Source organism: Leptonychotes weddellii, chromosome 7, assembly GCF_054177405.1.
Source record: "Leptonychotes weddellii isolate Sample4059 chromosome 7, ASM5417740v2, whole genome shotgun sequence".
NCBI classification, from domain to species: Eukaryota; Metazoa; Chordata; class Mammalia; order Carnivora; family Phocidae; genus Leptonychotes; species Leptonychotes weddellii.
In genome coordinates this window covers 26894050-26918386 of record NC_138375.1, presented here as the reverse complement: position 1 = coordinate 26918386, position 24337 = coordinate 26894050, and the positions used below count along the sequence as shown (strand labels likewise).

General features: G+C 39.5%; 1 protein-coding gene across 2 annotated transcripts in view; it reads right to left on the bottom strand.

Moving 5' to 3' along the window:
• The window catches only part of WDR70 (WD repeat domain 70), a 263085-nt gene that overhangs the window by 235993 nt on the left and 2755 nt on the right, over window positions 1–24337 (bottom strand). Inside the window, exons 3-5 of one of the 2 annotated variants that reach the window (XM_006730411.3) lie at window positions 24069–24152; window positions 15126–15246; window positions 4350–4545 (exon numbers count right to left, since the gene is read on the bottom strand). In XM_006730411.3, the coding sequence (XP_006730474.1) occupies window positions 4350–4545; window positions 15126–15246; window positions 24069–24152 (401 nt within the window). Of the gene's footprint in view, window positions 1–4349; window positions 4546–15125; window positions 15247–24068; window positions 24153–24337 lie in introns of those variants that run through there. The other variant, XM_031024925.2, reaches the window with a different exon arrangement.

Below are 24337 nucleotides of genomic sequence, written 5' to 3'. Positions count from 1 at the left end.
CATCCAAAAGAGAAACAGAAGGAGGATTGTAATAGACATAAGGTATCTCCCACTCCTGTTTTGTCTCCCTTCCAAAGTTTTAGTTAATCCATTAACAATGCTAATAAACTTTAATTATCAATTAGTGCACACTTTAAAATTAAGGCTATTATTGGAACATTCATCAACAGCCTTGCTTTGCATATTATTTCATCAGCATTTTCTTTTACTATGTTTACAGAAAAAGGCACACCCATAAAAAGACAACAATTTTCTTTCAAAAGACTCAATGCATATAATCTTATTTAAAAAAACACACACACACAGAAAACAGGGGTTCCTGGCTGGCTCAGTCAGTTAAGCGTCTGACTCTTGATTTTGGCTCAGGTCATGATCTTAGGGTCCTGGGATCTAGCTCCACATTGGGCTCCCTGCTCAGAGGAGAGCCGGCTTCTCCTTCTCTCTCTGCCCTCCCCCACGCTTATGCTTGCTTGCTCTCTCTCACACACTCTCTCCCTTTCTCTCAAATAAGTAAATAAAATCTTAAAAAAAAAAAAAAAAACAGGAAACAAAACAAACAAAAAACCCACACACCCAGAAAACTGTTATTCAGTCTCCTAAAATGCTTGGATTACAGCCATGAAAGGCCAAAGCTTACAAACGAGCTTTGGAGTCCCATACCTAAGCATGCACTTCTCTGCATAGCTGTACTTTGGGTTTACTCACACATCAGTTCTATGTCAAAGGTCTGATCTTCTTTATCAACTTTCTATCTAGGCAAGTTGATTTTTGCATCATCTGAAATCTAACCTTATAAATTATGCCTTTGTTCCTGCCATTTACTCTTCATACACAGGATGTGGCCTACCCCACCATGCTCATCAAAATGTAACCCTCTACAAGGCTCATTCAAATTCCATGCCCTCCAGAAAGCCGCTCTTCTGTGTCCTGATCTCTGAATTTGATCTCATCAGCCTCATCTTTCCACTTAACCCTAAAAAGAAAACTCAGCCATGCACTAATCACATGACATTTCACCACCATAACATGTACTTGCATACATCGAGCCTTCACTATAGCAATTTTCTGCCTGTTCACAATACCCTTCTTTTTTTCCATTCTCTGTTCCCCAGCCTCTTGTCAGCCTTGCAAACCTGTATTAATCAGCTCAGGTTATCATAACAAAATACCACAAGCTAGATGGCTAATCATCAGAAATTTATTTTCTCACAGTTCTGGAGGCTAGAAGTCCAAGATCAAGGTAATTTAGTTTCTGCTGAGGGCTTTCTTCTTGCCTTGTACATGCCCACCTTCTTGCTTTGTTATATGCATACCTGGCTCTGTGGTGTTTCTCTTCTTATAAACACACTAAACCTATAAGATCAGGGTCCACCCTTACAACCTAATGTAACCTTAATTACTTCCAAAGAGTCTCATGTCCAAATGCAGCCACATTGGGGGTTAGGGCTTCAACACATGAATTTAGAGAGTACACAAACATTCACTCACAATATTCTCACATTTCATGATCAACCTACATATAATCTACTCTGTGAACTACCCAAAATAATTAAGTACATCTTTCTCATGTCCATAGCATGTTGTGACCTAGATGTGAGCCTCTTCTTCTGATTTATCCATATGTGCTTGAAAAGAAAATATTAGACAAGGGTTCTATATATGTTCAGTTGAAAAAACATGCATTTGTATTGTTCACTACTATACTCTTACTGTTGTCTTAACAATTTCTGAATCTCCCATTATGATTGTAGATTTGTCTATTCCTCATTAATTGTCCATTTTTTTTTTTTTAGATTTATTTATTTGAGAGAGAGAGAGAGCACGTGAGAGAGAAGAGGGTCAGAGGGAGAAGCAGAGTCCCTGCTGAGCAGGGAGCCCGATGCAGGGCTCGATCCCAGGACTCCAGGATCATGACCTGAGCCAAAGGCAGTCGCTTAACCAACTGAGCCACCCAGGTGCCCTAATGCTGTCAATTTTTGCTTTAAATATCTTGTGTTAAATTCACAGAGGCTAAGGAATGCCAAATTTTCCTGGAGGATAAACTGTTCCCTTTACCATTAAGTAATGACATTCATTTGGCTAATTAGACTAATTATGACTTAAAGACTATTTTGTCTTAAGTTAATTTTATAAGATTAATCAGTTATCTCTTGGTTAGTATTTTCCTGCTATTTTTTATTCCTCTTTCTCTCAACCTTTCCAGGTCATTACATTTTAGGTGTATCACTCGTAAACAGAATATATCTGAATTTTTAAATTTAATCTGAGAATTTTAAGTGGCAAGTTGAGTCCACTTACATCTTTTGTGAACACTGATATATCTGTATTCATGCCTACCACCTTATTTCTTTTTTATCTCTATTTACCAAGATTTACCTCTACTTTTTTTTTCTTCTTTCCTGTCTTTTACTGGAATGATTGAGTCTTCTTCAATGGCACATTAAGAGTATTGCAGTGGAAGTGGTGCACACAGTAAAGGGGTGCATTTTCTGTAAAGAACCTTAAAACGCATACATACACACACACATCTCATGTTTCATGTGAAAAAAAATTTTCAAAATTAAAATTAAAAGCTTTCTTTGATCAGGGTGCCTGGGTAGTTCAGTTGGTTAAGCGTCCGACTCTTGGTTAACGCTCAGGTCATGATCTCAGGGTGATGAGTTCGAGCCCTGCGTTTGGCTCCGCCCTCAGCATGGAGTCCGCTTGAGATTCTTTCTCCCTCCCCCTCTGCACCTCCCCGTTCTCATGCTCTCTCTCTAAAATAACAAATAAAAAATCTTTAAAAAGCTTTCTTTGATTAACTATGAAATAACATAAATTGACAAATCTGATACATTGGTATTGAATAAGAATATGCAAAGAATGCCGATTTTGTGAAGTCACTGACAGATTTAAAAAAGCTGTTTCTTTTTTTTTTTTTTTTAATATTTTATTATTTGACAGAGAGAGAGACAGCGAGAGAGGGAACACAAGCAGGGGGAGAGGGAGAGGGAGAGGCAGGCTTCCCGCCGAGCAGGGATCCCGACGTGGGGCTCGATCCCAGGACCCTGAGATCATGACCTGAGCAGAAGGCAGACACCCAACGACTGAGCCACCCAGGCGCCCCAAAAGCTGTTTCTTTTCTGATCATTATTTGTTTCATCTCATAATCGTTACTGAAAATTTACCACAGAGGAGGGTAGTATTAAAAAATGATCCACTCGGGGTCTCAAATACACAAAGTATACCAATGGTTTTCTTCATCTTTTCTTTTACTCTTTTGAGGTTATACAATTTATTTCTATTCTTTGGCAATTAGTCTTAAAATAACGATTTGCATACTTAAACTAATTTGAAGTTAATTAATAGCTCTAGCCTCCTCCCAAATAATACAAGGCCTTCAAACTGAATGAACTGATTCCACTCTATCTTCCACGTCATTGCTCACAATAATTTTAGATCCACTTTGTTTTTAAATCCCCCTAAATCGGGGCCCCTGGGTGGCTCAGTTGGTTAAGCAGCTGCCTTCAGCTCAAATCTTGATTTCATGGGTCCTGGGATGGAGCCCCGTGTGGGGCTCCCTGCTCAGCGGGGTGTCTGCTTCTCCCTCTGCCCCTCCCCCCACTCATGCGAGTGAGTGGGCGAGCTCACGCGTGCTAATAGATAAAATCTTTAAAAAAAAAAAAAAAACGGGGCGCCTGGGTGGCTCAGTCGTTAGGCGTCTGCCTTCGGCTCAGGTCATGATCCCAGAGTCCTGGGATCGAGCCCCGCATCGGGCTCCCTGCTCCGCGGGAAGCCTGCTTCTCCCTCTCCCACTCCCCCTGCTTGTGTTCCCTCTCTTGCTGTCTCTCTCTGTCAAATAAATAAAAAATCTTTAAAAAAAAAAAAAATCCCCCTGGGGTGCCTCAGATGGTAAAGCAACTGCCTCTGGCTCGGGTTGCAATCTCAGGGTCCTGGGATCGAGCCCCACATCGGGCTCCCTGCTCAGCCGGGAGTCTGCTTCTCCCTCTGCCTCTGCTGCTCCCCCTGCTCATGCTCTCTGTCTTTCCCTCTCAAATGAATAAATAAAATCTTAAAAAAAAAAACCCTAAATTTATTCATTACTATTATTTATACTCAATGCTTATATAGATTTAACAAAATGTCTATTAATTAACTCCTTTTTTTAAGACATTGCTTCCTGCTGCCCATTTATTATTTCTGAGTTATATTTCCTTGTTCCTGAAGTACATCCTTTAGAGTTCTTTCAACAAGGGCTATCAGTAGTAAACTCAAAACTGTTCTTTATTTGCTCTCACTCATGAATAACAGCAGGGAACTGATCCCTACACTACTACAATGAATTGTTAAATTACTACTGAAATACTTACTTCCTCCTCCTCTGAATCACCGTCATCATCATCATCTTCTTCTACTTCTTCATAAAGAGGTGGAGGTAAAGGACCGAGGATATCTTCCTCAATATGATTACTTGGTTCTTTCATCATTTTAAGGGGTAAAGGAGGGCCAATTAATTCATCATCAGAAGAACCAGAACTCTCCTCACTCTCACTGCTGCTTGTATCCCTGAAAATACAGAAACAAACTCTTGTTTGTGTATTTTGCAACACAACACTTGTGTGTTCTGCAACAAAGAACACACTCTAGAGATAGTACTGATTTCCCAGGAAACCCTGCCTCTCCTTTTAACAACTGAGTTTTAATTTTAATTAATTAATGTGTAATTTGTTAAATTTGTAATTCAAGCATTAAATGTGTAACTCATTTTATCTTAAGAAAGTAAAAGTTTCTTTTATCTACTTATCTTAACCTAAACATAAATTAAAGTCACAGCAATTATATGTTAGAGGCCCATTAGGGCATCCTCACTCATAAAGAGCCAGCAGAACAACTGGAATGTGGAAGAAAAACTACAAAATACTACATCCATAAGAAAGAAAACCCCCAAGATAACCAATGTTTCTGATCACTATATCTGAATCCAATCACTGTTTACCACAGGAGCAAATAAAGCCAGCCATGTAAGAAAGTTAATATTACTCCCAAAACGTTTCAATTTATTTTCTGAAATACAAATTACTTCTGTTTTAATTCAAGTTTACTGAGTTGCTAAAATGTTCTTTGTAGCATCCTTGGATTCTAAAACTATCTTACACTAGAGAGTATTACACTGATTCTCAATGTTTTTCTACCCAGCACACCTGTGAACTGTTACACACTTTCATTAAGGTCTTTATCACACACCTCTAGGCATTCTGAAAGTCCACCATCCACCCTCTCTCCTACCCCATCCCAAAGGATTGAGAATTGCGTTCCTAATTACTTCAATTAATATATCAAATATTTTATAAAACTCAAAGTATTATCTTCTACTAAAATATTTCTAGTATATAAGCTCCATGAAAGCAGAAATTGCTCTCTGTTGCATTCATTGCTGTCTCTAGCACCTAAACGATGCCTGACCTATAACAGGCACTCTCAATATCCACTGAAGAAAAAAATGGGATTTTTATTTTGATTTTCATCTAAGTTGAATACTGAAGGGAGTACATACTTACATACATGTTATCTGTATACAAAGGGTCCTATCTTTGCTTGGAGCAAGCAAACCTCCACAAAGAGAACTTCTCTTTGTTTTTGCCATGGTTTAGCTCACTGTGCTCCATCCCCACAGGCCTACTTTCAAATTGAATAGGTTAAGCTTGGTCCAGCATGAGGGTCTTTGCACTTGCAGTCCCCTCTGCTGGAAGTGACTGTTAAATGGGCCTCTTTCTCTTCATTCAGGTCTCCTCAAGTATCACCTCCTCAAAGAGGCCTTATATGCCCCCTGTCTAAACTTTATCAAACACAGCCCTATCAGTCACCATTATCTTCATTATCTTACTAATCTTTATCACATACCTCACTAAACTATCTTATTTAATTGGTTACTTAGTTGTTTATAATCTGTTATCCAGTCTCCTCAGATACCCCACAACAATATGAGCTCAGAGAGCTCATCTGACTTGCTAATTGCTGTAGCCCCAATGCCTAAAGTAGTGCCTAACCCACAACAGACGCTCAATAAGAAACAGCTGAATGACTGACTGAAGAGATTTTTATTAAAGTAGTCACACTCTAAAATTTTCTCCCTTGTCATTAAGTCACAAATTCCCAGCTATACTAATTTAGAAATCACAGACTTTCTTAATGCAAAATTATTCAGAGCATAGAGAGCTCTAAACTATTAATCTTTAGCACCGATGCTTTAACTGAGTTTAACTAGCAATGAACTAAGAACTAAATGAATCCAAGTTGATTTCATGGCTGATTATACAGTCCTAATACTGACACGAAACTGAATGGAATGTATCAGCTTCTATGCAGCTTCTAGTTCCATTTCTGTCTTTTTGCTTCTAATGTACACAAGCCAAAAAAATAAACAATTTTTAACATATTTTCAATTTCTGAAAAACAAGAGTCCATGAAATTATGTCCAAAAATGTCCGTGACAGAAAACAGAACACATTCCATGTTTAAAATACTCCTAAATTCAATGTGGTACCAAAATATGAACCAGAGCCTGAGAAACAATATGTATCTGATGAGAAAACAGAGGAGTCAAAACCTAGTATTTTTCTCAGCTGACTTTTAATTTTTTTAAGATTTTATTTATTTGAGAGAGAGAGAGAGAAAGCACAAGCAGGGGGAGTGGCAGCAGGAGAGGGACAAGCAGACTCCCCGCTAAGCAGGGAGCCTGATGTGGGGCTCAATCCCAGGACCCCGGGATCACAACCTGAGCTGAAGGCAGAGGCTGAACTGACTGAGCCGCCCAGGTGCCCCTCAGCTGACTTTTTAAAAGAGAGTTTAGCTAAGCACTAAATATGTAATTATACAATTTCAATATAGGAACTAAATTCATAACCAAAATTCATTGTTTCTGGTACTAATTTCTTTTTTTTCTTTTTTTAAAGACTTAATTATTTGACAGAGAGACAGACAGAGAGAGAGTGAACACAAGCAAGGGGAGTGGGAGAGGGAGAAGCAGGCTTCCCGCGGAGCAGGGAGCCCGATGTGGGGCTCGATCCCAGAACCCTGGGATCATGACCTGAGCCAAAGGCAGACACCCAACCAATTGAGCCACCCAGGGGCCCCTGGTACTAATTTCTTTAGAGGAAATGCAAATGTCTAAACGATTCCTACCTTACAGATTTGGAATATATCAATTATTTCTCTCCTATCCTACAGCTATATTTCATAGAATAAGTATTTCTTACCAGTATTTGATATTTAAATGGAAACTTCCATCCATACATTATTTCTTTAAAGCCAAAAAAGTGGTAGTCTTAGATGACTTCCTCTAAACCAAATTTTAATAACACTGTAGGTTTTGTTTTTTTTTTAATTATTTGTATGTTTTGTGGGGGTGTCTGGCTGGCTCAGTTGGTAGAACATGCAACTCCCAATCTCAGGGTTGTGGGTTCAAGCCCTCTACACTGGGTGTAGAGATTACTTAAGAAAATAAAATCTCAAAAAAAAATTATTTGTATGTTTTGTGAAACAGACTCTCAATATACTACAAGGTAAAAAACTAGCCTGAAACTTGTTTAAAATATACAGGACTGAATGAAATACAGCCAAGAAAGCAGAAGAGGAGGGGCACCTGGGTGGCTCAGTCAATTAAGCACCTGCCTTCAGCTTAAGTCATGATCCCAGGGTCCTGGGATTGAGCCCCACATCCAGCTCACTGCTCAGTGGGGAGCCTGCTTCTCCCTCTCCCCAACCCCCTGCTTGTGCTCTCTCTCCCTATCTCTCTCTCTCAAATAAAATTTTAAAAAAAGAGAGAGAAGAGGAATTCCAGAACCAAATTCAAATTATAAAAAATAATTTATAGGGCGCCTGGGTGGCTCAGATGGTTAAGCGTCTGCCTTCGGCTCACGTCGTGATCCCGGGATCCTGGGATTGAGTCCCGCATCGGGCTCCCTGCTAGGCGGGGAGCCTGCTTCTCTCTCTGCCTCTGCCTCTCTCTCTCATGAATAAATAAATAAAACATTTAAAAAAAAAAGAAATAATTTATATATAACAAGTATTTATTTAAAGATAGTGAAGATGATCACCATGCAATGATTGCTGAACATCCATAAAATAAAACAGAAAACACACTGCTACGTAAGAAGGCTAATGTGATTTAAAAAAATCCTGACATGCTCAATTTCCCTAAAATTCCTTATACCACTATCCTTTTTTCAGTGTCAGAATAATTCTGTTGTTGGGGCACCTGGGTGACTCAGCCGGTTAAGCATCTACCTTCGGCTCAGGTCATGACCCCAGGGTGCTGGGATTGAGCCCCACATCGGGCTCCCTGCTCGGCAGGGAGCCTGCTTCTCCCTCTCCCTACCGCTCTGCCTGCTTGTGCTCCCTCTCTCTCTGTCAAATAAATAAAATCTTTAAAAAATAAAAAAATAAAAATAAATAAAACCATAAAACTCTTAAAAGAAAACAAGGGGGAAAATATGTAAGTTGGACTTCATCAAAACTAAAAACTTTAATGCATCAAAGTACATTATTAAGAAAGTGAAAAGACAGGGGTTCTGGCTGGCTCCGTTGGTACAGAATGTGACTCTTGATCTTGGGGATTATGAGTTCAAGCCCCACATGTGGCATAGAGTTTATTTAAAAAAATATATAGTTAAGAAAGTGAAAAGACAGTACGCCTGGGTGGCTCAGTCAGTTAAGCCTCTGCCTTCAGCCCAGGTCATGATTCCAGGGTCCTGGGATCGAGTCCTGCATCAGGCTCCTGGCTCAACGGGGAGCCTGCTTCTCCCTCTGCCTGCCGCTCCCCCAGCTTGTGTTCTGACAAATAAAAAAATCTTTAAAAAAAAAAAGTGAAAAGACAATCTATAGAAGGGGAGAAAATATCTGCAAATTATATATAGAATAACAGTTTAATAACCAGAATATATAAAGAACTCCTATAATTCAACAACAGAAAGACAAACAATCCAACTTATTTATTTATTTATTTATTTATTTTTAAAGATTTTATTTATTTGACAGAGACACAGCGAGAGAGAAAACACAAGCAGGGGGAGTGGGAGAGGGAGAAGCAGGCTTCCCGCGGAGCAGGGAGCCCGATGCGGGGCTCGATCCCAGGACCTCGGGATCATGACCTGAGCCGAAGGCAGATGCTTAACGACTGAGCCACCCAGGCGCCCCCAAACAATCCAATTTAAAAATGGTTACAGGACTTCGTTATTTCTCCAAAGAATATATGCAAATGGCCAATAAACACATCAAAAGATGCTCAACATCATTAGATATTAGGGAAATGAAAATAAAAAACAATGAGATACCACTTCATACCTACTAGGATGACTACAATAAAAACATAAGAAAATGGAAAATAACTAATGGGAAGAATGTAAAAAAACTGGAATCCTCATACACTGCTGATAAGAATGTAAAATGGTGCAACCACTGTGTAACAGTTTGGCAATTCCTCAAAAAAGAAAGTTAAACATAAAATTACCGTATGACCCATAAATTCCATTCCTAGGTATATACTCAAAAGAATTAAAAACAAAGACTCAAAAACATACTTGTACACTAATGTTCATTGCACTCACAGTACTCAAAAGGTGAAAACAATCTAGGAGCTCCTGAGTGGCTTAGTCGTTAAGCGTCTGCCTTCGGCTCAGGTCATGATCTTGGGGTCCTGGGATCGAGCCCTGCATCGGGCTCCCTGCTTCGCAGGAAGCCTGCTTCTCTCTCTCCCACTCCCCTTGTTTGTGTTCCCCCTCTCCCTGTGTCTCTCTCTGTCAAATAAATAAAATCTTTAAAAAAAAAAAAAATGGGGCGCCTGGGTGGCTCAGTTGGTTAAGCGACTGCCTTCGGCTCAGGTCATGATCCTGGAGTCCCGGGATCGAGTCCCGCATCGGGCTCCCTGCCCGGCAGGGAGTCTGCTTCTCTCTCTGACCCTCCTCCCTCTCATGCTCTCTGTCTCTCATTCTCTCTGTCTCAAATAAATAAATAAAATCTTTAAAAAAAAAAAAAATGAAAACAATCCAAATGTTCATCAACAAATGGATAAACAAACTGTGATATACACATACACTGGAATCCTATTCAGCCATTTAAAGGAATGAAGTTCTAATAAAACACGAACCTTGAAAACATCTTACAAAGTAAAAGAAGCCAGACACAAAAGTTACAATTTAGAAATATGAAGGTAAATAAAAGATGAAAAAAAAACTTAAATAATTTTCTCTGGGAAGCAAGAATTAACAGGGGAAAATGAAGCTTTATAATGTTTGATTTTGTAATGTGTATAAATTACTTCAATAAAAATTTAAAATATCAGTGGTTGCTAGGAGTTAGGAAGAGGCAGGAATGAATAGGTAGAGCACAGAGGATGTTTCGGGCACTGAAACTACTCTGACTGATACTATGGCTACATGTCATTACTTATCTGTCCAAACCCACAGAATGTACAACATCAAAGAGTGAACCGTCACGTAAACTACGGATTCTAAGTGATGATGACATGTCAGCACAGGTTCATCAATTCTAACAAATGTACCACTCTGGTGGAGGATGTTGATGATGATAAGGGAGGCTATGAATGTCGGAGGGCAGGGGGTATATGGAAAAAAACCTCGGTACCTTCTGCTCAATTTTGCTATGAGACTAAAACTGATCTAAAAAATAAAGTCTATTAAATAAAATTTTTCTAAAATCAAAAATAAAGGGGCTGGGAAAATTGATTATCCACATGAAGGAAAAATAGAACTGGATGACAACTTAAAAGCAATTCAACATTGATTAAAGACCTAAATATGAAACACGAAACTTGAAAACTTTAGGAAAAAAACATAGGAAGCTGGGGCGCCTGGGTGACTCAGTTGGTTAAGCATCTGCCATGGGCTCGCGTCAAGATCTGGGATCAAGCCCTAGGTTGAGCTCCCTGCTCAGCAGGGAGTCTGCTTCTCTCTCTGCCCCTCCCCCCTGCTCATGCGGGCACACACTCTCTCAAATAAATAAAATCATTTTTTAAAGATTTTGTATTTATTCATTTGAGAGAGAGCACCCACAAGCGAGAGCATGATTGGGCGGGGGAGAGGCAGAGGGAGAGGGAGAAGCAGACTCCCTGCTGATCAGGGTGCCCGATGCGGGGTTCGATCCCAGGACCCCAAGATCTTGACCTAAGCCAAAGGCAGAGGCTTACCCGACTGAACCACCCAGGGGCCCCAATAAATAAAATCTTAAAAAAAAAAAATAGGAAGTTATTTGATGATTTCAGTGTAAGGACTCATTTCTTAAAACACAAAAACACCACAGGGGTGCGTGGGTGATCAGTCCATTGGGCACTGGACTCTTGGTTTCCACTCGGGTGGTGATCTCAGGGTCATGGAGTCAGCCCCGCACCAAGCTCCAAGTTCAGCAAGGGGTCTGCTTCTCTCCCTTCCCCTCTGCTCCTCCCCCAGTGCACGCTCTCTCTTTCTCAAATAAATAAATCTTAAAAAAAAAAAAACACACAGAAACACCACAAAAGATGATTAGTAAACTATAACACATTAAAATTTGAAACTTCTATTTAAAAACCACCATTGAAAAATAAAAATTAATAATAATAAACATCAAGCAACTCAGTAGAAAATCTTGCAGACCATACAGTTCTTACTGTATCTTCAGAAGAAAAAATATATTAAAAAAAAACTTTTAAAATGATGCACAACTACACTGGTAACCAGCAAAATGCAAATCAACACCATAAAGGTATCACTTCACAACAATCAGACTGGCAAAAATACAAATGTGTAACAATAATGGGTGTGGGCAAGGAGGTGGAGCAACAGGAACTCTTGCACTCTGCTGGTGGTAATGTAAATGGATATAAATGCTTTAGAGGAACACCTGGGTGGCTCAGTCAGTTAAGCGTCTGCCTTCGGCTCAGGTCATGATCCCAGGGTCCTGGGATCGAGTCCCGCATCGGGCTCCCTGCTCCGCGGGGTGCCTGCTTCTCCCTCTGCCTCTGTCTCTCTCTCTGTCTCTCATGAATAAATAAATAAAATCTTTAAAAAAAAAAAAATCATTTAAATGCTTTAGAAAATAACTGAGCCAAATCTGGTAAAGATAAATACATATTTAACTCAGGGCGCCTGGGTGGCTCAGTTGGTTAAGCGACTGCCTTCGGCTCAGGTCATGATCCTGGAGTCCTGGGATCGAGTCCCACATCGGGCTCTCTGCTCAGCAGGGAGTCTGCTTCTCCCCCTGACCCTCCCCACTCTCATGCTCTCTCTATCTCATTCTCTCTCTCAAATAAACAAATAAAATCTTTAAAAAAAAAAAAATACATATTTAACTCAAAGACCTACCAAGTCTACTACTAGATACATGCTCTAAAGAAACTTTTGTACAGCAGACAGTCTCTCCGTCACTGCCCTGACTACCGCTCCCTTGTGGTGTATTCAATAAGCTTTTTTTTTTTTTTTTTTAAGATTTTTATTTATTTGATAGAGAGAGACACAGTGAGAGAGGGAACACAAGCAGGGGGAGTGGGAGAGGGAGAAGCAGCCCTCCCGCCGAGCAGGGAGCCCGATGCGGGGCTCGATCCCAGGACTCCGGGATCACGACCCGAGCCGAAGGCAGACGCCCAACGCCTGAGCTACCCAGGCGCCCCTCAATAAGCTTCTATGAAAGGAAAGGAGGGAGGAAGAAAGAGGAACTTTTGTACATATAAAACAGAGGACGATGGGGCGCCTGGGTGGCTCAGTCTGTTAAGCATCCGACTCTTGATTTCGGCTCAGGTCATGATCTCGGGGTGGTGAGATGGAGATCCACACTGGGCTCCATGCTCAGCGCAGACTCTGCTTGAGATTCTCTCTCTCCCTCTGCTCCTCACCACTCCCCTCACGCACCCCCACCGGCTCACACACACACACACACTCACACTCTCTCTCTCTCTCTCAGTTAAATAAATAAGGTCTTTAAAAAAAAAATAAGAGGATGGCTACAAGGCAGTCACTAAAAACATATTTTATAATAATATAGAAAAACAGCAACCTAAATTGACTAGAAATTGGAAAAAATATTTCTAAAAGGAAAACCAAACGGCATCAAATATGAATGAACTATAGCCTCATTTGTCAACATGAATATCTCAAAAATATCTTGTTGTGGGGTGTCTGGGTGGCTTAGTTGGTTAAGTGTCCAACTCTTGATTTCAGCTCAGGTCATGATCTCAAGGTCATGAGATCAAGCCCCGTATCGGGCTCCATGCATGGAGCCTGCTTAGGATCCTCTCTCTCCCTCTTCCTCTGCCTCTCCGCCCCCCTAAAAAAATCTTTTGAATAAAAAAATTTTTTTTGAAAAAAAACACTCATGACAGCATTAACAGCATCAATATAAAATAAGAAATCATATAAAACATCATATTGTGGGGTGCCTGGGTGGCTCAGTTGTTAAGCATCTGCCTTCGGCTCAGGTCATGATCCCAGGGTCCTGGGATCAAGCCCCACATCGGGCTCCCTGCTCAGTGGGAAGCCTGCTTCTCCCTCTCCCACGCCTCCTGCTTGTGTTCCCTCTCTCGCTGTGTCTCTCTGTCAAATAAATAAATAAAATCTTTAAAAAAAAAAAACATCATATTGTTTAGGAATACTTATATCTAATAAAACTATTAAAAAGAGGAAGGAAGGATAAACAAAGTGGAGGAGAGAGAAATACGAGCAGAGAGAGAGGACTTCAAACACACTCGTAAAGCTCTACACTACAGGTATTGACTTCATTGTTCTCTTTACTTTAAGTGCAGGATATCTAAAGTTTTATATGTATGACATACTTCATAGCAAAAACTTTTTGTTTAATTAAGGGGAAAAACATCCCTGACCTTACGGTGTCAATAATCTTATACAAGAACACATAACAAAAACAGTACATGATAGTATATAATATGCTAAGTGCTATACTAGACATATAAGGGGAAAGATCTTAAAATATGCAAAACAATATTATATACGTCTTAGGGATATAGAAATACGTTATAATGTTATAAAGAGAGACGTAAAAAATATTTTAAGTTTGGAAGATTGGTTACCTCTGCCAAGAAGGGAGGGAGATGCAATGGAAGGCAGTTCTAAGAAGTGTTCACTGTAAAAGTTTACTTCTTAAGTTGTCTAGTGAGTACAGTTCTTTATTATCTTTTTGATAGTCTTAAATACTTCATAATAATCTCATTTAAAATTTTAAAGTAATTTTTATTAATCTAGAAAAAAGAAAGTAGCATAATATATGGGGATTAACATAAGAATAAAAAAAATAAAATAATAAAAAAAAAGAAAGCATAATAATCTATTTGAGGAAAAATAATTGCCTAAGAAATAGATCTTAAAAACATTAAAATATGATCAAACACATGAAAAAATGTTTGTACAATGAAAAACAAGTTTCTTAAAAAGCTAGAGAACGAGAAAATATATCAAATCTAACAAGTTTATCAATATACATAGAAAGTATGAGGTCCAAATTCAAGTGGAGAAAGAAATAATCACATTTTATTTTTTAAAAATCATCAAAATCACAAGAAAAAAATGTATAGCCTTAAGGCAAAGAAGTAATCAGATTTTATTTTTTTAAAAGACATCAAAATCACATGAAAAAATGTATAGCCTTAAGGCAATTAAAATTATGCAAAAATTACAAAACTTCAAGATGCCTCAATGAAGAAAAAAGTTAACAGTTTTCTCCTGCCTATATTTTTTACTGTTATTTTTTTTTCCTAATAAAAGAAAGCCACTGGCAAAAGGGCCTTTAAAAGTCCTTAAATAGGGATGCCTGGGTGGCTCAGTCAGTTAAGCATCTGCCTTCCGCTCAGGTCATAATCCCAGGGTCCTGGAATGGAGCCCCGCATCAGGCTCCCTGCTCAGCAGGAAGCCTGCTTCTCCCTCTGCTGCTCCCCCAGTTTGTGTGTGCTCTCTCCCTCTGTCTCTCCCTCTGACAATAAAACCTTAAAAAAAATAAAAGAAAAAAGAAAAAGATACCAGGTTCTTAGAACAAAATCAGTCTTTATCCTCTTTTTTTTTCTTTGCAAAACTACCAGTTTCAGTTACCTAAGATTAAACACCTAAATGGGAATGACAGTTTAACAGAATCTTTTTGAGAAAGTCAAGCACCTGGAAGATGACTTGGAGCAATCTCTGACTACATGTGAGCCCGATGATGTTGGTTCAATATCTTCATTTTGCCTTCTTAATTCTTTCTCTCTGTTCATTTCTTCCTCTTTTTCTCTTGCTTCTGAAAAGGTTTTTAAAAATTTCCAATAGTTAAGACTTCAAAATTTGTCAGGATTAATAAAGGCTAAAAATTAATATAGTCAAAGAGATGTAATTTAGAGTGGTACTAAAAGCAAAAACTTATCAACCTAAATACCCAAATTGGGAAAATAACTGAACTACTGAATATTAATATAAAATACAGCCAATAGGGACACCTGGGTGGCTCAGTCAGTGAGCATCTACCTTCGGCTCCAGCATGATCCCGGAGTCCTGGGATCCAGTTCCCAGTTGGGCTTCCTGCTCAGCAGGGAGTCTGCTTCTCCCTCTTCTTGCCGCTCCCCCTACTTGTGCTCTGTATCTCTCTCTCTGACAAATAAATAAAATCTTTTAAAAATTTAATTAAATACAGCCAATAAAAATAGTGATGGAAACTATACAAATCTGGGAAACTAACAACAGATATGCTAAGCTAAATGAGCATGTGAATAGTATATGAATGACACTGCACTATCTAAGGGGGCACCTGACTGGCTCAATCGCTGGAGCATGTGACACTTGACCTCAGGGTTGTGGGTTTGAGCCCCGTGCTGGGTATAGAGATTACTTAAAAATAAAATCTTAAAAAATAAAAATTTAAAAAAATAAAGAGGGGCGCCTGGGTGGCTCAGTTAAGCGTCTGCCTTTGGCTCAGGTCATGATCCCAGTATCCTGGGGTTTAGCCCTGAGTCGGGCTCCCTGCTCGGCAGGGAGTCTGCTTCTCCCTCTCCCTGCCCCCTGCTTGTGCTCTCTCTTACTATCTCTCTGAAATAAATAAATAAAATCTTTAAAAAATAAATAATTAATTAATTAAAATAAAAATGTGTGGAAGGTGATAAGCAAAAAATAAAGTATCCAAAGGTAAGAGTTTAGGTAGTTTCACTTTTTATTCTTAGTATTTTAAACTATAAAATCAGAATTTTGTTCATTTCTGAATTTCCCCCACTGGATTTGTGGTAAGGGACTTCCCACAAAAATCATGAGAAAATTTCAGATTTCTAGAGTTATTTACCTTGGAAACACAAAAAAAAATGATCCAAAGAAATCTGATCTTTTTCCTCTGATAATGTCACTCTACAATTGGGGGGCACACAGGAAGGAAATGAATTATATGAATAGTCTGGTTCTCAACTACCACCACCCTCACTAAGCTGAGATAATCTTTAACATTTTTTCTTAATAATGAAAAAATAATATACCTAAAAGTATCAAAAGGCACTTATTAATTGGAATGTTGTACTCTTTAGGGTCTTTTGTTGATAGGATATGGAGGATAAGAAACAAGAAGATAACAAATATATGTTTCTAACTAGATAGCTTTTTATTTCAAACAGGGAAGATAAAACTCTATAGGAAGAGGTAAGGCAAACACTATAGCGCTAGCTCATGTTGATATTTTTTGTGCTCACCACTGGGCTAAGGTGGGTGGGTTAGATAATTCTGCACTCTGATGCTGAGGTTGAAAAAAATAAAAATAAGGAAGATAATATCTAAATATAAGAGTGGGCCTGCATGGCTCCTACCCTCATCCTGCTTCTCCAGTCAATCCCTTCATACTCTCCAGGGTGGGAGGGGAGAGGCTAGGGGTGAAACCACACTTGGACAGTTGATCCTGGGCTCTGGTCTTGGGGCACTTCTCACCTTAATCAGTAAACAATACCTACATGTACATTATTAGCCTCCTATCCGGCAGCCATTCCTTCCTTTTTCCCTTGCTAAGAAAACCCACAATTTTCTCCAGATAAGAGGGAGGAGGTGCTTCAGCAGAGGCTGGGCCCCTCCCTGCCCAGAGGGGTAAAGCTTGATTCCAAATCAACTATATTGCTCTTACCAGTGGCTGTTTTTTGGAACTGATGTTCCACACTAATACCAGCCAATAAGATATGAGAAGTCAGCTGGAGGAACATTTGAGAAAGGTTTTCTTACTTCTAAAAATATATATATACAAAGCAGTATCCTTTCAGCCTGTGGATGTGGTCATCCGCATGTAACAAAATTTCACCTACAATTTCCAGTCATGAGGGCAGTCGGCTTAAAATAAGCCAATACCCTGAAACTGGCAAAGCAGAAAAAGGGGGAAAAAAACTTAACATTCTTCATGTCAGGACTCAGAAGGTGGAAGAGCCCCATTCCAGAGTTGTTTTCATGTGTAACACTAAATTTTTCTTATTTGAGCCATTTTCAATTAGATCTTCTAGGACTTCTTTGCAAGTAACCACCTTATAATAACAACCTTAATTTAACAAATATAATAGCAGCTAATACTTACATGGAGCTTACTATGTATCAGGTACTGTTTTAAGCAATGCCTATAAATCAGCTCCTTTAATCATCACAACAACCTCTGAAGTAGGTACTATTTTTTTTTAGCTTGTGGTATAATTGACAAAATTGTAAAATATTTAAAGTGCACAATGTGATGATTTAATATACATCTACATTACGAGAAGATTCTCCCCATGGAGTCAATGAACAGATCTATCACCCCACATATTCACCCTTTTTTAAGTGAAAACATTTAAGTTCTACTGTCTTAGCAAATTTCAATTATACAATACAGTTGATGTAGGTACTATTATTTTCACTCCACATTTGAGAAATCTATGCCATAGAAAAGTTAAGTAACAAAGCTATGAAGTCCCCAAGCAGTGAACTGAGGCTCTACACCTTGATCTTTCCAAGATGTGACCAGACTTTCTTAGAGACAAAATTACCCAGTGAGCACCACCTACCTTATATAATAGTTTGCCTGCCTTTCTCTCCAAAGCCCAGCCCTTTACTGCATGCTTGTAGCCAGACTATCTGGAAACTGAGCCGCTTAACTGTCCAACTAGAGTTCCTCACCAGAGGATAAATACTCCAAACTACTTGTACCTAGTAAGGCATCTATTTTTTTTTCAAAGGTTTTATTTATTTATTTCTCAGAGAGAGAGAGCATGAGAGCACAAGCAGGGGGAGTGGCAGGCAGAGGGAGAAGCAGGCTCCCTGCTGAGCAAGGAGCCCACTGCTAGACTCGATCCCAGGACCCTGGGATCATGACCTGAGCAGAAGGCAGAGGCTTAACAGACTGAGCCACCCAGGCATCCCCAAGCATCTAATTTTTTTAATTTAAAATTTAAAAAAATTTTTTTAAACACTAGCCAGGATTTTCTAATCAGAGAGTTTTCTGCCATCACCTGTTGCTTCATTAAAGCAAGGGACAAAGATAAAAAGTGGGATTAAGACATTTTAGAGGGGAAAAAAAATATCTTCCTCATTGTTAAGTGAGGACAAAAACCAAAACCAAACAGAATTCAGTAGTCTGTAACTCCCTGCAAAGGGTATCGTTTCATGCATTTTCATCAAATGTGGAACCAAGCACACGATAAGCACTGTAAAAATGCTCTGTATCTTCCCTTAACCAAAGTGAATTAACCTACTATCCCACACCTAATTTTATTCTTCCAAGCACCTGATTTTATTGTTCTCTACTTTCAAACAGTTACCAATTTTTGGATAGCCATTTCTGCAAAAGCTCCTCCATATGTATGCAATTTTTGTCTAGGTAACAGCAAACTATCCAAAACTACCATCTCCCATCTGGGCTCATTCACACAAATTGCAGACTCAAAGGAATGTAATTTGGCACGTGAAAATCTCAGAGCCAATCATTATAGCAATCACTTAACTTAAAGGAAGAAATGAGACTTAAGATAAAATGTAAAGGAAATAAAATTACTGTAAATATAAGCTAGAATAAATGTTTTCTAATCATGATATTCTTTTTACCCATGGGACTTAAATCTTGCTAAATCTTTTTGTTACTCTAACTTAAAACAATTCACTAGCCTACCAATTTCATGTAAATCTACATTTAATTCTAAATATTTAATGCCAAAATACTAGGAAATTAAAAAATAAGAACATTTTAACTACATTAATTACATTTCTCCATTAAATATTTAGGGATGTAACTATTATGTACTAACCTCTACTAGGCACTGTAAGTATAAGATGAAAACAAGGTTCTTATCCTCAATACGTGAACAATATTAGGATAAAATTTATAGTATTTTTTAAAGTGTTATGGAAACAAAGGCAGGGAACAATTATTATGTCCAGACAGGTTTTCAAAAAATTCCTAGAAAAAGTAACATATGTGTGAGGGCTTAAAGGATGAGATAGGATTTACCCAGGTAGGAAGACCATTTCAGGTACACACACACACACACACACACACAAAATTCTTTAAGCTTCTCTAATTTCTAAAATCTCTGGGACAGTTTTTCTTTTCAGGATCACTAAATCATCCATTGAAATCATATTCAAATCCTATCTTAACTGTTTTTTCAAAGATATTGTTTCCTGTCCTACAACAGAGAAGGTTCATAAATCCATCTAAAGCACAGGCACACCACCTGGGTGGCTCAGTCAGTTAAGCCTGTCTTTGGCTAAGGTCAGGATCTCGGGGTCCTGGGATTGAGCCCTCTGGTGCCACCATCCCCCCCTCCACGGGCTCCCTGCTCAGAGAGGAGTCTGCTTCTCCCACTCTCTCTGCTCCCCCCCTCCCCCATGCACGCACTCGCTGGTGCTCTAATAATTTTTAATAAATAAAACACATGCACACCCAAAATAAGCATTTGAATAAATTTTTCTTCCCCATTTATCTCCTCATAGTATTATAGCTCTAAAAAAGGACCTAAGTCGGGGCGCCTGGTGGCTCAGCCGGTTAAGCGTCTGCCTTCGGCTCAGGTCATGATCCCAGGGTCCTGGGATCGAGCCCCGCATCGGGCTCCCTGCTCCGCAGGAAGCCTGCCTCTCCCTCTCCCACTCCCCCTGCTCGTGTTCCCTCTCTCGCTGTGTCTCTCTCTGTCAAATAAATAAATAAAATCTTTAAAAAAAAATAAAAAAGGACCTAAGTCTTACATATGCCCTAGACATAATTATTAGACCTTTCGGAAAAATAAAACATATAGAGGTGGCTGGGTGGCTCTGTGGGTTAAGCGTCTGCCTTCAGCTCAGGTCATGATCCCGGAATTCTAGAATCGAGTCCTGTTTCAGGCTCCCTGCTCAGCAGAGAGCCTGAGTCTCCCTCTGCCCCTCCTACCCCTCCTGCTCACTGGTGCTCTCTCAAATAAATAAATAAATAAATAAATAAATAAATAAATAAAATCTTTTTGAAAAAAACACTTTAAAAAAAAACAAACCAATTGTACCATTATTTCCTGACATTTAACATAATGCATACTTTATTGAGGTTTTATAGTAATTCATCCTTTCTATGAGAGCATTTACCAACCAAAACAGTTCATATACATAAACACAGACAAACTTTCTATTAAAAGGGACTGCCGGGGGGCGGGGGGGGAACCATAAGAATTATTTTCCTCAAGTCTAATGTCAATGCCAATCTCTAATCCAATCACGAGATAAATAATGCCCATATCACAATTTTTGAACTTTCAAGAAAAATAAGTGAAACTTTGGATTCATGTATTTAGATCAGGGGTAAAAACAGCAGTCCAGGGGCACCTGGGTGGCTCAGTTGTTAAGCGTCTGCCTTCGGCTCAGGTCATGGTCCCAGGGTCCTGGGATCGAGCCCCGCAAGCGGGAAGCCTGCTTCTCCCTCTCCCACTCCCCCTGCTTGTGTTCCCTCTCTCGCTGTGTCTCTGTCAAATAAATAAAATCTTTAAAAAAAAAAAAAAAAACAGCAGTCCAAGTCCGAGGATATAATACTAAATCAACAAAGTTCGGGGCGCCTGGGTGGCTCAGTCGGTTAAGTGTCTGCCTTCAGCTCAGGTCATGATCCCAGGGTCCTGGGATCGAGCCCCGCATCGGGCTTCCTGCTCCGCGGGAAGCCTGCTTCTCCCTCTCCCACTCTCCCTGCTTGTGTTCCCTCTCTCGCTGTGTCTCTCTCTGTCAAATAAATAAATAAAAATATTAAAAAAAAAACAAAAAAACAGCAGTCCAAGTCCGAGGATATAATACTAAATCAACAAAGTTCAACACAATTCATCCACAAACATCACAGGAGAACTTGGTCTTGAGATGATTTTTCAAATTTTAAAAATCTAGTAACTGTTCGCTGTAATTCCCCTTAGGTGCTAAATGCATACATGCTTTACTAAGAAAAACTGTAAGAGTTTAAAGTGATATTTTTAAAGTACTTTACTGTTTAAAAGGTACTATGCCCAACATCTTAATCCCTTTAAGAAACTTCTAAGGGATTCCTTATTATCACTTCCACCTAAGAGATGAGGAAATTAAGGATCTGATATTTGAAAATCCACCCAACGTTCTCTCTAGTAGGATGTGCAGCTGACCCTCACACCTAGGTCCTCCAACTCCAAATTCAAAGCTCTATACAATGGACGGGGCCATTTTAAAACATTCTCCAAAGAAGCAGAATTTATTTTTTAAAAGGCAGTATTAGAGTTCTAAATTCAATCTTCTCAAGTATATATCGAGGACTTATCTTTCAAGGCATGGTACAGGGAACTATAAAACTTACTTAGGTGAACAGACAATCTCTGTTCCAAGTGCTTTGTTATCACAAGCTGAAAGACGTAAATACAAGAGAGCTATACTCTAATAGCATAAGCATTCACTAAAATGCTTAATTTAAAAATTAAGTGGTTAGGGGCGCCTGGGTGGCTCAGTCGTTAAGCGGCTGCCTTGAGCTCAGATCATGATCTCAGGGTCCTGGGATCGAGCCCCACATCGGGCTCCCTGCTCAGCGGGAAGCCTGCTTCTCCCTCTCCCACTCCCCCTGCTTGTGTTCCCTCTCTCACTGTGTCCCTGTCAAATAAACAAATTTTTAAAAAAATAAAAATTAAGTGGTTAAAGCATTTGTAAATATGCCTCAAGTAGTAGCATGTCTTTGTATCTTGTCTGATGATATTAAATTATTTATTATTTTTAAGTGTGGTAGAGGTATTTCAGTTAAGTTTTTAAAAGGTTCAGTATCTCTTAAAGACACATACTAAAATATTTATGGGTGTGGGCGCCTGGGTGGCTCAGTTGGTTAAGCGACTGCCTTCGGCTCAGGTCATGATCCTGGAGTCCTGGGATCGAGTCCCGCATCGGGCTCCCTGCTCGGCAGGGAGTCTGCTTCTCCCTCTGACCCTCCCCCCTCTCATGCTCTCTCTCTCATTCTCTCTGTCTCAAATAAATAAATAAAATCTTTAAAAAAATAAAATAAAATAAAATATTTATGGGTGAAATAATGTGTCTCAGATTTATATCAAAATAATCTGAGGGGAAGAAAATGGAAATAACACCAGCTGTGAATTGTTATAGTACTTAAATCTGTGTGACAGGAGTTCATTACTATACTTTTGTATGTTTGAAATGTGTTATTAATGACAGTTCTTTTTAAAAAACAGTATGTGGGCTTCTCGCCACAAAAAACCTTATTCTTCCGAAGAACAAAAAATTTCACATCAAGCTCACTTTCCAAATTACTGCTATATGATTTATCATTTTAAAACCAAAAAGGACGGGCGCCTGGGTGGCTCAGTTGGTTAAGCGACTGCCTTCAGCTCAGGTCATGATCCTGGAGTCCCGGGATCGAGTCCCGCATCGGGCTCCCTGCTCAGCGGGGAGTCTGCTTCTCCCGCTGACCCTCCCCCCTCTCATGCTCTCTATCTCATTCTCTCTCAAATAAATGAATAAAATCTTTTAAAAAAAAAATAAATAAAAAAAAAAATAAAACCAAAAAGGACAATCGCCAGAACAACATTCACTTAAATTTTTCCAGAAGTCCAGTCTGATTTCTAGCCCCTTTTGTGCTATCAAGATACATCTATCCTTTCGCTGTAAGAATGATCTGAGTCACATCCAAAGAAAGCAATAGAGGGGCACCTGGGTGGCTCAGTCGTTAGGCATCTGCCTCCGGCTCAGGTCATGATCCCGGGGTCCTGGGATTGAGCCCCTCATCGGGCTCCTTGCTCAGCAGGGAGCCTGCTTCTCCCTCTCCCTGCCGCTCCCCCTGCTTGTGTGCTAATGATTAAATAAATCTTTAAAAAAAACAAAAAACAAAGCAGTAGAGGAGTCCATCTACTTGGAAGACCCTAAGGTGGTACCCAGAATTGCCAACCACCTGGTATCACACCAGACAGTCTGGAAATTAAGGCCTTCATTAAATGTCTGATACAACTCATGAATGCAGGGGCTCAAGAGCAGCCACATTCACTGTCTGTCTCAACTGTCTATACTGTCTGAGTCAACAGTCAGCGGTGCACACAGCTCTGAGAGCCACCTCTCGCCCAGACTTCCAAATACTGGTTCTGCTGTAAGCAGGAAAAGAAAAAAATGAAATGAAAATCAGATAAAGGTGGAAGGAGAGGTAACAAAGAAACTGCTATTCTGATTCTTATAAATTAATTTAGAATCCCTCTTTGTTCATAGCACACACTTCAAAAAGATTTTAGCATTCAGACTTTCTTATCCTACTTAGATGCAACTTTTACCATGCTAAAAAAAAAAAATAACCTTTGCTTCCAAAGGAACCAGCACATTTGGTCTTTTAACAACTTTGAGGGGCGCCTGGTGGCTCAGTCGCTAAGCGTCTGCCTTCAGCTCGGGTCATGATCCTGGGGTCCTGGGATCGAGCCCCACATCGGGCGCCCTGCTCAGCGAGAAGCCTGCTTCTCCCTCTCCCACTCCCCCTGCTTGTGTTCCCTCTCTCTCTGTCTCTCTCTGTCAAATAAATAAAATCTTAAAAAAAAAAACAACTTTGCATTTTTTTTCAGTCTTATAACTGTCAATGTACTTGTGTAAGGTGTATACAGTATTTAAACCAATGAAAGAGCCATTACTGCTTACCCAGTGTTTTCCGACTTCTTTCCACAGCTGTTCTTCGTGTTTGTTCAAACATTGCTTCCAAATCAAATGTTCGAGCTTTTTTTCCTAAACAGAAATAAGTAGCAGACTGTGATCTTCTTGCACTAAGCTGGCCAGACTTTAGGTACTCAATAAACACTTATTAAATGTTTGATAACCATTTAGTCTGTTTAATTTATAGCCTGGCTACAAGAAAAATACCTAGGAAGAAAGAGTTTACTTCCCAGGGAATTTTTTTTTTTTTTTTTTTT